We start from the raw sequence: 13,010 nt of genomic DNA on the forward strand, positions 1-13,010 counted from the left end.
TGTGTCGGCTACCGCATACCTTTTGAATGCCTTGGAAAAGAGGGGGTCTTTGTCTTTCATGTGCTTGATCAGTAGATTCAGAACCTTGTCGACATTTGCCCTGTTCCTCTTAGTCGTTTCGTCATCCTTGGACAAGGTCACATGCACCTGGTTTAGGTAAGACAGGGCCTTCTTCTTGTCAGCAGCCATGACTCAGCACTAACTGGTGGGGACAAAAGGTAAGAGGCGACGCGGACGTCGGTTAGGCTTTTTTTCAATGGGGGAGCACAGAACAGGCTAGCACTCCAAGAGATAACCAGTTCTGGACACCGGATGGTTCTGCATATGCACCTAACTTGCTGCTGCATCATAAATTGCCAGACTGCAATGGATGTGTTAACAGACACCAGGGCCTAGAGTCCCTCTGGTCTTCAAAGGCCTGCCAAACACGATGGATCACTTTCCACGCAAGTTCCAGTGGAGAACCCTTGATACCATAGAGTTCTATATAACCATATAAATATATGCTATAAGAAGATCTGGCGCCAATGTCCAGACGAGCCAAGCTTCAGGGAGCATTCCGTCATATACTCGGTAGGAACCATAATTTCATACTAATATTACTAGAGGGAAATCTGGAGCTGCAATCGTGGGCCGTCGTGGGCACTTTCATTGCAGGTAGCAACCATCCATGGCAGCAACGTTCCTCGCCTACTTGGCTTGGCTAGCCACATGGCTTCTTTTTTTGCCTTGGAGCCAAAATCAACAAAAAAGGGAAACACTTTTTTCTTGTTCGTCTTGCATGAATCTTCTAAATAATCACTGACAACTAAACAAATTTGAATATTCTTTTACAGTCCTATTGTCGCTTTTTTGCAGCCAGAGGCAACTTTACAGCCTGTTCGTGAGCCATGCCAAGGACAAGTGGAACGTGCCTGCCCGGTACATGATGAAACGCTCGCCGAAGCGCGGCACTCCTAGACAGTGGCATCAAATTTCCCCCCTAGTGTATATTAGTATGAAATGCTATGGTAGGACTAAGGTGGAAAGCTGGGCCAGTTGGTTCATATTCTTTGGTGGGAACCAGCGGGATTCCCGAGGTCGCCCGATAGAGAAGTCTTTAACATCCTCGGCAGCATGCCTTTTTAACAAGAAACAGCCTACATACCTACCATAACTTAGGACACAATACATACTCAAATCTAGACTTAGCTATTGGTTCTGCAATTCTCTTTCCTTGTCTTGAGTTAGGTGTGCGCACGACTCCTTTCGGCCCCGGTGTCCTATATTTAGAACATTAACCAAAATGTTTCTAGCAATTTCAGAACAAAACCAAAACAGCTAGTTTTCTGGAAAATAGTTATTTAAGGATGCCACTTTCAACCGACATCTCCATTGCTCGCATTTTGCTGAAGCTCAACGCCAGAGGGAGGGAAGCATTGCAGTAAAGACCAAACAGACGTCGGGGTGACCCCAAGGACCGAAGTCCTAGTTTGATTAGTTTAAATACTTTCAATACCAGCTTTATCTTTCATATGTGGGCTCTCAGTGGTTCTCAAACTTTAGGAAAACAAGCAAAAATGTTTTTTTTTTCTGTTGGAATTTAACATCTTAATTGCCTAATGACATAATTAGATGTTGTGACTCCAAATCACTAATTACTTGCACCAAAAGCTCCATTTTTACTTTGTTAGCTTATAGAAGGATCCCAATAATAAGAAACAAACACAAAAATGCCTTTTTGCTAGAAATAAAAAAGTAAGGGTTGAAGACGCTAACACAAGGGAATAAACACAGATGACACGGACGGACGGAGCAGTGCCGTCCGCGTCTATTCTTCCCTTGTGTTAGCGTCTTAAACACTGGTTCCCACCAAAGACTATGGTAGAAACGTTCCACTTGCCCTTGGCATGACTCATAAATAGGCAAAACAGTTGGCTGTGGCTGCAAAAATGCACTTTTATAGTTGTTTAAGTATTAAAAAAACGCAGCTTCAAGAAATTCAGAAATTCAAAAAAATGTCACCCTTTTTCGTTGATTTTGACTTTAAGAGCAAAAAAATCCATGTGGCTAGCCAGGCCAAGTAAGCGAGGAACGTTGCAAGCTTCCATAGCAGTGCCCACAATGCACACGATTGCACAGACAGATTTCGCTCTAGTAGTACATACAAGCATGAAACAGGAAGTCACTCTCATTATCCTCTCTGTGATCACAAGAGGTGCAGGAACATCACAGAATGGAATACGCATGGTGCATGGCTAAATGGCAGCACAAAAGAGAGGGCAGTGAAGAGAACGGACAACATGATCACTGCACGGTGGTATGATGTCGCTCTTTAAAAGTTTTTCTGCAACGTGAAGGCGTTCTTGGGTAACCTCTGGTAATTGAATATCCAAATAACTAATCGATGAACTATTCTGGTTTCTTGCCCGTTTGTACACTGACCAACTGTCACTCCCCAAATATGACAACTATGGGGTTTGTGTTAATCATGGCTTTGCAGCCAAGGAGGTCTGTCAACTTAGCATCAACCGATATATCACTCAGTTATGTTTCACTTACTAACGTCAACGATCACAGCAGAGACACAGAGAATAAAACTTCACTTACAACACAGTGCCAAAAAAACTTGCGATACTGGCAGCGAGTACAATACTGGCAGCGAGAAACTTCCTTCTTTTCCTTGCAAACTTAATCCTTAATTCATTGGAAGATTTTGCATCTTAATGCAGTTTCCCATTCCGAGGGCCATTTATTCGATGTATCACTTCTCTTTCTCTTTCACAGTCTACCCCCATTGTGAGGAGTGGATTTGGGGGTTTAACGCGCCGAAGCTACACCAGGCTTACGAGGCGCGCTATAGTAAAGGGCTCCAGACTAATTTTTACAACCTGGGGATCTTTAGTAAGTGCTGAAATACCAACACACGGGCATTTTTGCTCTTCACCCTCGGCTGAAGGGAGTGAGAAGTCGTAGTTGATCCAAGTGCGCACCTGCCAAGTTAAACGAAATGCTGACTGCAAAGTTCCTCTTTCTCTGTGGAAACGGGCCCTGGTTCAGTGTGGTTTTCTTGTGTTTTGGCCTATTTTTTATTTCAGGTGGAGCTGTGAGCACGACCCACTGAGGAATACTGAGGGCAGATAGTGCAACCAAGGTTTGGTGTGGTGCTTAGTGCAATAGAAAGCAACACTCCAAATACTGGTAAGGTTGCACTAGATTGGTGCAAATATACTAGCCCAGGACGCAAACCCCAACTCACCACTTAGGATCTGGCCACCCTGGTATCGTATTCAGCCGCAGCCTCCCTATGAAATGAATACTATTCTTGCAGCAGTTGATCCCTTGCAGCTGTCGGGCATGTGACCACGGCGCCAGTTGGCGATACAGCAGAGGGTGCTAAGAATGTCTGGGTTCGGGCAGGCCACCCCTGGAATTTGAACATTGCAACAATTACCAGTGGAACTCTGTTGAGCAAGGGAGGCTTAGCTGTGCAGTTAGAGGAGTTTGAAGGCATTCAGTGGTACGTCAGGCAAGCGAAGTTAGAAGCGGAGGCGACATCTTTAAGGGGGCATGATGCCGAAATACAAGTTTAGTTCATTAAAGACTTTGTCGTAATAGCAAATAAAATACTTTTAACCCATACTCTAAAGGAATAACTGAAACATTGAAGAAAACGTCTGAAGCAGCGTCGACTCCCCGGCCACTTTCTAGCGATTTCTTATGACATCACAGAATCTAGTTTGTGCGATAGGCAGCTACCGAGCTCAGCCACTAGGTCTGTGGACGAGACAAACACACCAACGAAGGGCATTTAGAAAAAGTTCCTTCATCAGGGGGGTGGCTGTTCGACTACAAGCAGCAGAACATGGTTGTCGTCAAACACAGCCACCCCCTTGATGAAGGAAGGAGCTGAGTAGGCTCTGAAACCTTTCAAACACTTTTTCTAAATGCCCTTGGTTGGTGTGTTTGCCTCGTCCTCAAGTGTCACCGAACTGGACAGAGTTCTGTTGATGATGTTGATGTTCATGCCTCCAGTTCTGTTCGATCATATATCCCTTGAGTACGAGTGTGCAGTTAACCTGCGTATAATGTTTGCAGCACTGACCCATAGGATGTCACTCCTGCCCACATAACGTCATCACGAAACTTTGAACTTTTTCAAGGTCTCTTGCATTTTTTCGGTTAAAGGAACATCTTTCGTGGCTAGAATGGAGAGTTACCGAAGGCTAGTTTTCTTCAAATTGAACAAAGCGGTACTTTGTCTTCGTGGGCCCTTCAAGGTGTCAAACAACAGGCATCATCTGTGCTACCGGGGGCATCAGGAAGGGAAGGAGCTTGGAGTCATATTCTTGATTCACAAAGGGGATAGCAAGGAACATGGGAGAAATCTCCAGCACTACCAAGACGACTGCAGCCATTGTGGTCAAGATAAAAAGTAAATACAAGTTAGAGGTATAGTACAAGCCCAGGCAAAAAAGTCTAGCTATACAAGAATATGGAGGCTGACAGCTTCAGCGAGCATGTAGAACAGGAATTGAATAAGGCAGCAAACCCTATAGGCGGCCTATGTATCAGCAGATTAGCGACAGGTGCCCCACTTACAGCTGTAGCAGTGGCCTTTTAATGCAGAGCATGCCAATTAGGTGCGGAAAACAGGCATGTACCCCGCACCTACTTGGAAAAATTACCGCTACAGCTTTTCTGCTTTAAAAAACTAACAAAAAACTTTTCCAAAAATCTTCAAAAGGCTGCTGATCCATTCCGGCTGGTCTTTAAGCACATGGAGTTATTTGCAAATGCCCTTTAGAGGATGCATGCCAGAATGTTCTGCCCCTCTTTGATTCATTTATTTGCCGATGATTGTGTTTTTTTTCCGAGAAATAACAACTAACGACGACATTCATGCTCTTCAAAGTGACATCAATGCCATTTCCAACTGGTGTAGCACGTGGCAGATGAAGTTAAACGTTGAAAAATGTAAATTCATGTGCGTTTCACGTCTTTCGACAATCCCACCCTCGTATCACCTGGATCACATTGCTCTTGAATCAGTCTCATCGTACAAGTATCTCGGCCTTCATATAACAACCGATCTTTCCTGGAAAAAACATATTGATTTCATCACCTACAAAGCAAATCGCATGCTCGGTTATCTTAAACGAAACTTTCAGTCTGCTCCTTCATCTATCAAGCTACTTTTTTACAAATCCATTGTCCGCAGCCAACTCGAGTATGCCTCATCGATATGGGATCCTCACATAGAAATACTTGTTCATCAACTAGAAATGATACAAAACAACTAATTACCAGCGAGCATCCAGTGTGTCTACAATGAAATTGAACTTGGGACTGCCATTGCTCACCACGCGTCGTAAAATCGCTCGGCTCTGCCTTTTCCATACAATCTTTTATCATGATACCCTTCACGACTATCTCATAACCCCGCCGTCATATGTATCTTCACGTCTTGACCACTCCCACAAAGTAGGCCAAATGTCATGCCATACAACAGCCTTTTCTAAATCATTTATCCTGTCAACGTCAAAAGACTGGAACCACCTTCCCCGTGACATTGCTGCAATCGTTCATTCCGAGTTGTTTAATGCCGCTCTTCATAATACCGTTGTGTAACCTTATTTTTAACAAAGCGGCGTGTGTTGTATAAGCACCTTTTGCTGTTGTTATTGCATGTACGTGCATTTTGAGCCACTGTACAATGTCTATTGTTACATATTTTGTACTTACGCTGCTAGTTTTGTTATTGTTGTATTTCGTACCCCACTCCCCTCTTCAATGTATTCACACTGAGAGTATTCACAAAAAAAAAAAAAAAAAGTGGAACTCATTGCGTCAGCTAGTCCCTCCCGCCTTTTAAAGCCCAGAATTTGCACCCACCCTTGCATGCATTGATTGATTGATTGAAGGGTTTAATGCGCCGACGCAACAAAGGCGATGAGGCGCGCCGTAGTGGAAGGCTCCGGATTAATTTTGACCACCTGGGGATCTTTAACGTACGCCGAAATCTCGTACACATGGGCGTTTTTGCTTCTCGCCTCCATCAGAAAAGCGGACACCGCGGCCGGGAATCGAACCCGCGACCTCGTGCTCAGCAGCTCAACGCCTTAGCCACTGAGCCACCACGACGGGTACCCTTGCGTGCACTCAACAGAGACATCGAAGTCACTGTTTAGGCAATCTGACGTAACTCTTGCAATGGCTACTTCTGAACGTAACTGTAGTAATGATTGCAGTCCCGTCCAAGCTTCAGCGGTGACTAGAGTTATGTCTGGGCGTAACGCTAAACATTCCCTTTCACTAAACATGTAAAACAGGGAGACGTGCCCAGTAATGCAGAGGTTACTCAATTTACTAAATGACACCAAAGATCACCCACCCCCTAGCACCGATGAGTGAACAAACTAAACATGAATAATTTATTCATGTTTCATGCGGTCACCTATTTGTCCTTTTTGCACTTGAGTTGAAAGTTCGCCCATCTGGTATTTTTTTTTTGATATCTCCACAGTTTTGGTTGGCGGTGCGGCCACTTTTTGTAGTTTTTCACACCTGACCCGAAAGATCGCTCGTACCGTATTTTTCACTTGATCGATATCTCTGAAATTTGGGTGGGCGTCCTTTCAGAACTTTACGGTACATGTTTGGAAGTGGATATATTGCCGGCAGCCAGCACATTAGCCGGCAGGGATATTTTGCCGGCACAGTCTTCTGAGTGGTTGTTCAGGCTGACGTCATTGTGAGTGGTATGCCTGCCTCTGCAGAGCACGGGGTCAGCGTGGTTAGCGTTGCGCAGTGGTTGGTGTTTGACGTGGAAACAGTGAAGCATTTTGAAGCGGTCGTGGGGAGTCTGGTGAATTGGGGAAAGTGCCTGGGGTTTTGGCCCGGTGAATGGGTGCCAAAACCAGCGACTTTTGCTAATGCAGAGCTGCCAACCTAGCAACATAAAAATTCAGGAGACCTCAGCAGAAAGGGGTCGTGCTTTTTTTTTTACTTTAGCATTTCGGAAATTGTTGAAACTGGAGGCTGACATGAGAAAGGGGTAAGGGTGTTTATTTTGAGCTGCTTTGTTCTTCCATAATGAGAAACTCCACTCCTGGTTCTTGCAGTGAAGAGTGCCAAACTTCTTTAGTTGTGAAGGGACCTTTTCCCTCGCCTTCTTTTGCTACAGTGGCAAGCGTGTATTGCGGCCGGCCTTTGTAGCCTATAAACAACATTCCGGCAGCACCCAGACGCGCAGTATACCGTGTGCACCACAGTATATTTTGCACACTGTAGTGCGGTGCGCACGCGGTATACTGCCTCGAATATACTTAGCAGCACTCTGTGGTATGATTACAAGGAACTAAAGTACGGCGGCAAGTGGGTGGCGAGTGGTCTTCTAAAGCAACACAACTGTCACAGCACAGAAGACTAACGTACGCGCATAATTAAAAAAACGACACCTCTGCTGTGGCGGCCACTTTTCCGGAGAATCGAGATAAAATTCGTACAATCGAGAGACTGTCTAAATTCCGGAGTCTCCCAGACAATTCAGGAGAGGTACTTCGGAACTCCACTGGAATTTTATTGCAACAGTGAGGCTCTGCTGGCGGGGGCAGGTGCAAGCACTGAGGGAGAAGGCGGAAAAAGTGAAAGCAACTCGACTGTCAGTGTTCGTGAGAGCCATAACTTGTAATCTTTTCTTTGTGGCAAGGCTTCGGTTTGTGATGCAAGTATTGCATTGTCCATGTTTGAATGTCCAGAAGCTACACGAGTATTTGCTGTTTTTTTGTGGGGGTCGATGTGGGAGAGGAGCACAGCAGGACAAATTTGGTTCGGCGAATCCGTGATGGCGGTTTAGAGCTGACTCACCTGTTTGTATGGCAGCTCATAAGCCGATTTTTGTTTTTGCTCGATGTACAGGACCCTTTTCTGTACACTGTTATGCAAGTTCAGTTAATGCATGCTTTGCCAGAACTTGTAATTTCTTCAACTTGTAGTATTCCAGATGGAGTTTATGGATATTTTAAAAAAGTTGTTTTGCCATTCTGATTTTTTGGCAACCCGTTTTTTTCATGCTATCTGGCCAAAGCAACCCAGAAAAAATTATATAAGGATGTATGTGACGTAGCCTTCCCCGTACCACTGTATAGGGCTCTATATGGTAATGGTCCAGGACAAGATGTTTTAAAATGAGTGAAGCAAATGGAGGTGTCACCAGTAGCAAAGTCTTTCTTCTTTAAATTGCACACTGGTACACTTTCAGTCGCAACTTAGATGAAAGAAAGGGGGCTCTCAGTGCCATGGGGAACCGACTTTTCCATTTGTAAACAGCCCGAAACTGTGCAGCATGTCTTTCTTAATTGTTGGGCCGCAGTGTTCCTTTGAGATGTCCTCCAAAAGGGACACAGTGGAAAGATTTTCCACTCAGCCCACACAGCATACGTGTTTTGTGCACCGATAGAAAAGACGGGGTGCCAGCTGACAGTGTCATGTTGTTGGGCCTGCACGGTATTTGGCGTTCGTGCATGGCCCAGCTTAAATGTGACGTAGACGCAACACCAACGCGACAGCATTTTCAGGAAAGAATCTCACAGTTTGTTGAAGTTCAGAGAGCGAAGAACTCTCCACCTGAGTTGTTGTCGAAAACTGAACCCCTAACTGCACTTAGGGAATTTGAAAAGACAACGCCAGCCCTTGAAGGCATGGCGGCATAACTTGATTTTTTTTTATTATTATATCTGGTGTCTTGTGTTACTGTCGAAGACAGGCAATCCAGAAAAAGGCGTTGCACAGTGGTAGCGCCTCTGATTTCTGATTATGAAGTCGCGCGTTAGATTATACCTTCTTGACCCGCTTGGCTGTCTTTCGCGGACTTCCGTCTTTGTTGTTTATTCGAGACCTGCCTTTATGTGTTGGGTTGGGTTAGATTATTGGCTTTGTCTAGCGTTCCGTCCATACGGAACGATAACAAGTGCTGAAGTTACGCCCAGACGGAAAGCGAAGGGAGGGATGTCGAGTTCTGTCCAGACGGAACGGCAGCTATCACTGAAGTTCCGTCCAGAGGAAGCGCGACTCGCGGTGACAACAGCCTTTCCTGATTTTTGCCCAACCGGCCAGAACACTTCCGCTCTCTGACTAGCCCTACTCACTGCTAATTATTAATCATTATTAATAATTACGGATGATCGGACTAACTCTAGCTGTCCGGGCGGAACTCCAAGCCGCCACCCAACGCCCGCTTCACAATATTTTAGCGAGATCAGTTTGTCTTGATTTTTACCCAACCGGCCAAACAGCTTCTGTTCGCTGACTAGTCAAAGTCACTGTTATTTATTAATCACTGTTAATAATTGCAGATGATCGGACGTAACTAAAGCCTAGGTTGGGCAGGTCAGGGTAGGAACTGCCTTTATGGGCTTGGTTAAATTAGGTTAGGTTAGATGTTTGCTTAAGATACATACCTACAAGCGATGGGCATGTGGCCTTTGCTGCATGGGATCCGCACCGCAAAAGCTCACCGCAGCAGATTACGCGGCCGCCCGGCACCTCTCCACTTCCCTTCTCATCACCTGCCAAATAGCGCACTTTCCGCGCTTTCCGCTCCGCAAAGCGTGGCGGCGTTACGATCTGGGTGTATTCAGGTATTTTTAGTTCTCAAAACGTTGGCTTAGAAACCCATCAAGTTGTTAAAAATATTTTTAATGTTTTTTATGAGAAACATGCTGTTGACACAACAAACAATTTCTGCTTTACACACAACACATACACACAAAAACGTCAAATTCGGCCTATTACTTTTGTTTTTAGTCACTAAATTGACCAGTTTTTGTTTTTTATAATTAAATATTCAACGTTCAACTAACAACTATATGCAATGTCTACTTGGAAAGCAAATAAATGGCTGCATACAAGAATAAATTTATATTATACAGTTTTCATTACTAAAAATATATTGTACCACTTGCGTAAACAGTCACCCACCTTTTATTATAGTTTTTAACGCGCGATAGCAGGTTTAAAAAGGGCATTCGGCGCTACTGCCGTGCGTCGCGTTATGCGCGGCGTACAGAATCGCTATCAAGAGATTCTGAATGTATAATTTTTTTAACTGGGGCAGTTGGTTGCCGTTTGCACCGGCGCCCCTCCTAATCAATCCAAAGTCAGAATTCCTCTAATTGGCCAGAAATACCGACGGTAGAAAGCGATCGCATTTCCGAAGCTGATTTTCATATTGCCATACCTTAACCGCCTTGATGTTATCAAATTCCGCGAATCTTCATTCTCCTGCAAACATTGCGCTCGCAAGCGAATCTCCCACAATTTACCGAACCCATTGAACAAGCTTATAAAGTGAATTTTGGAGAGAGAGAGGGAATAAACTTTACTACTAGGAAGCTTAACGAGTACCTCGATGCACGAAATGCTTCTCGTACCACTTTCATACGCATGAATTGCCTGTATAATTTAAAACTTTACACTAGAATTCTTATCGTTTTTAGATGCAAAGCATCTCTTAGTCGACCCTCCGTCGTCTGGCGTCCGCACCTGTCCTCCCCGTCCTCCTCTCCACGCCAGCTGTGATAACGCCGCTCTCCTACTCGCCGCTCGGCTCGTCTCGTGCCTCTGAAGACAAGGCTGCACAGAGGAGAGCTCGCGACGCCGAACGTAAACGGCAGCGTCGAGCAGCGAATTCCTCGCTGAAGCCGCTTTCAAAACGCCAGCGGCGAGTAGCTGGGCGTTCGGCAATGTGACAACGCTTCAAAACGCCAGCGTCGAACAGCGGATTCCCTCGCTTCGAGAACGAGAAGCCGCAAAACGTTCCCCACTACTCGATAAATAAAGAAGGCATTTAATACGCTACTATGTACGTGTCTTTACTCTAACAACCAATTAACACGCTACTACTCCATGGCTTTGCATCCTCTCTGTTCCCACGTGGGAAGGTGGTGTAATTTTTTGCAGGTATACCTTTTTAAAGAATGAAACTGTTTTTCACTGTCACAATTGCTGTACACTGCTGTGTAATCACCTTAATTGCCTTTGTCTGCTTTTATGGCCCACATTACTCTTCCAATCAATGAATAAATACTGTTTTAGTCCGCTTATTTTTTTCGCGACGCATTGAAAAAAAAATTCTTGTATATAGTTCGTTGATCTGCTTTTCAATACATGCTCATTTACTCGAATCAATTATGAAAGCTGTACATATCTTTTTTGTTTTTCCAATTTTTGTGAAGTGGTTCCTGCCCACTCATTTTTTGCAGAGGCCAGAGCCCGGTCAAATTGCTGCAATGCAGCTTTTTTTTTTCTGGTCCCCATTTTTTTTTTTTTTTTTCATTTTGGGACTTTTTTTTATTAAGGCGAAAAATAAACCAGTTGAACTGAACCGAACTGTTACCACTGAGAAAAATGCATAATTGCTTGGGATATCGCATTCTTGAGAAGAAACAAAACAGTCATTCAAGTGGTGCTTCAATGCACTGAACCCAGCCTCTAGCCCATTAATTCTACATGGTGCGAATTTCGGCTGCGAATTCGCAGTTGCGGCGCCGCTCGTGCGTCGGAACGATCTATCCTCGTTGCTGTGGAAAATTGCCAAATGTTTGGAACAGTTGAATGTCTCATGTGAATGTCGCTTGCCACGTGGAAATTTGTCGCAGCAGTGAAAATAGAAAACATCTATTCTTTTGTCGCACGGGCAGCACGGGCGGCGCCGCAGCTGCAAATTCGCAGCCGCAATTCGCACTATGGTCCTGCTTACTCCCCATATTTCTATCGTGCACGTACCATCCCTACTTCTAACAAGGCATGCTCGTAGTCGAACATTTTGACTCCACAGCTGGTTGTTTGATTACTGTCCGAAGATGGTTGCTTTGATTACTGTCCGACGATGTGTCGAAGACTCGTTCCTTTATTAGGGGCAGTACAACCCCAGTTGAAAACTTTGGACTAAAGTCATATGTTGTGGTTGGGAAGAGATTGTTATAGTCCCTAGATATGTAATTGTTTTGCAGTCTGTCCAGCATTACACAATTCATTACCTTACCTACGCAAGGGGTTAACTATCGATACTGTCTTCATGTTGTCGATGTTTCACGTAGCCATGGCGCGAGGAGGAGCTTGCATCATTTGCGCATGCTTCCATAACCGTGCCAGGGTGCCCTTCTCCCAGTTAGGTTGTCGAAAAGCGGGTTTATGAGCGTGTCGCCTTGGCTTTTCAGTCATTTGTAAGTTATTTGGGCTTTGCCAGGGGTGGAGCTCATTGTCATCTTAACAAGGGCACTTTCTATCTTTATTGCCACCGAGAGCTGTCTATACATACCTATAGTGTTGGGTTGTTCTTGCCGCCGGACGTGATGCTTCGTGGCCCAATCTGTGCAGGGTTTTTTTTTCTCCACATGCCGCCGATGACACAGCCCGAATGTGGTGTACTAGAATTCTAGCCCCAACAATAAAGCAACCTCACTTATGGATAGAGTACCAGCTCCCCAGAAAAGGAACGGCGAATAGCCCGTTGACGTGCGCCGAAATCTCGAACCCACGGGCGTTTTTTGCTTTTCGGCTCCATCACTTCTCCCAATGCACCCGTGGCCACCCGGGCCTCTCCTAAGCTTTCTTTCCTCGGTGATGCTACATGACAATCTGGTGTTTATTTCCTTTTTCACGTCCACAACGTTTGACCTCTTAAAAACCCTGTCTCTGTATAGTCTGCATAAAAAGGCTGCAAGATATAACATATGATCGCTGAAACACGCAGGTGCACGGCGCAAACCACCAGCAAAAATCGGAGAATTTTAAACCGATACTGAGATGAACGCGGCCATTATGGCCAGGATGAAGTGATGTTGCAGCTGGAAAGTGAGTGGAAGGCCGGCAGAAGCAAACCTGTGTGCAACAAATTGGCACGTGAGACAGCCCTCGCAGAAGCGCACCCAGTGGCACTTGGCCAGTTCTCTTTGCTGCCCAGAGGACCAAGCAACCGGCAGGCCAGCAGGTCACTTCCGCGTTATGGCTGTTTGTGCAATCTGCCG

At 45.1% G+C, this 13,010-nt stretch overlaps 1 protein-coding gene and 1 non-coding gene across 2 annotated transcripts in view; one reads left to right on the top strand and one right to left on the bottom strand.

Annotated features, from left to right (window-relative positions):
• Nucleotides 1-9,599, bottom strand: part of LOC144159232 (cyclic GMP-AMP synthase-like receptor) — a 37,147-nt gene extending 27,548 nt beyond the window's left edge. Inside the window, exons 1-3 of the mRNA XM_077690596.1 lie at nt 9,441-9,599; nt 3,239-3,406; nt 20-202 (exon numbers count right to left, since the gene is read on the bottom strand). Of these exons, the coding sequence (XP_077546722.1) occupies nt 20-189 (170 nt within the window). The 5' untranslated portion in view covers nt 190-202; nt 3,239-3,406; nt 9,441-9,599. The remainder of the gene's footprint in view (nt 1-19; nt 203-3,238; nt 3,407-9,440) is intronic.
• A 397-nt stretch (nt 9,600-9,996) lies between these two features.
• LOC144160185 (U11 spliceosomal RNA) lies at nt 9,997-10,123 on the top strand. Its single transcript, XR_013320371.1, has one exon. It is a non-coding gene; the product is annotated as a U11 spliceosomal RNA (small nuclear RNA).
• The last annotated feature ends 2,887 nt before the right edge of the window (nt 10,124-13,010 follow it).

Source organism: Haemaphysalis longicornis, unplaced genomic scaffold, assembly GCF_048455015.1.
Source record: "Haemaphysalis longicornis isolate Haplotype H1 unplaced genomic scaffold, Haemaphysalis longicornis Haplotype H1 scaffold_10, whole genome shotgun sequence".
Taxonomy (NCBI): domain Eukaryota; kingdom Metazoa; phylum Arthropoda; class Arachnida; order Ixodida; family Ixodidae; genus Haemaphysalis; species Haemaphysalis longicornis.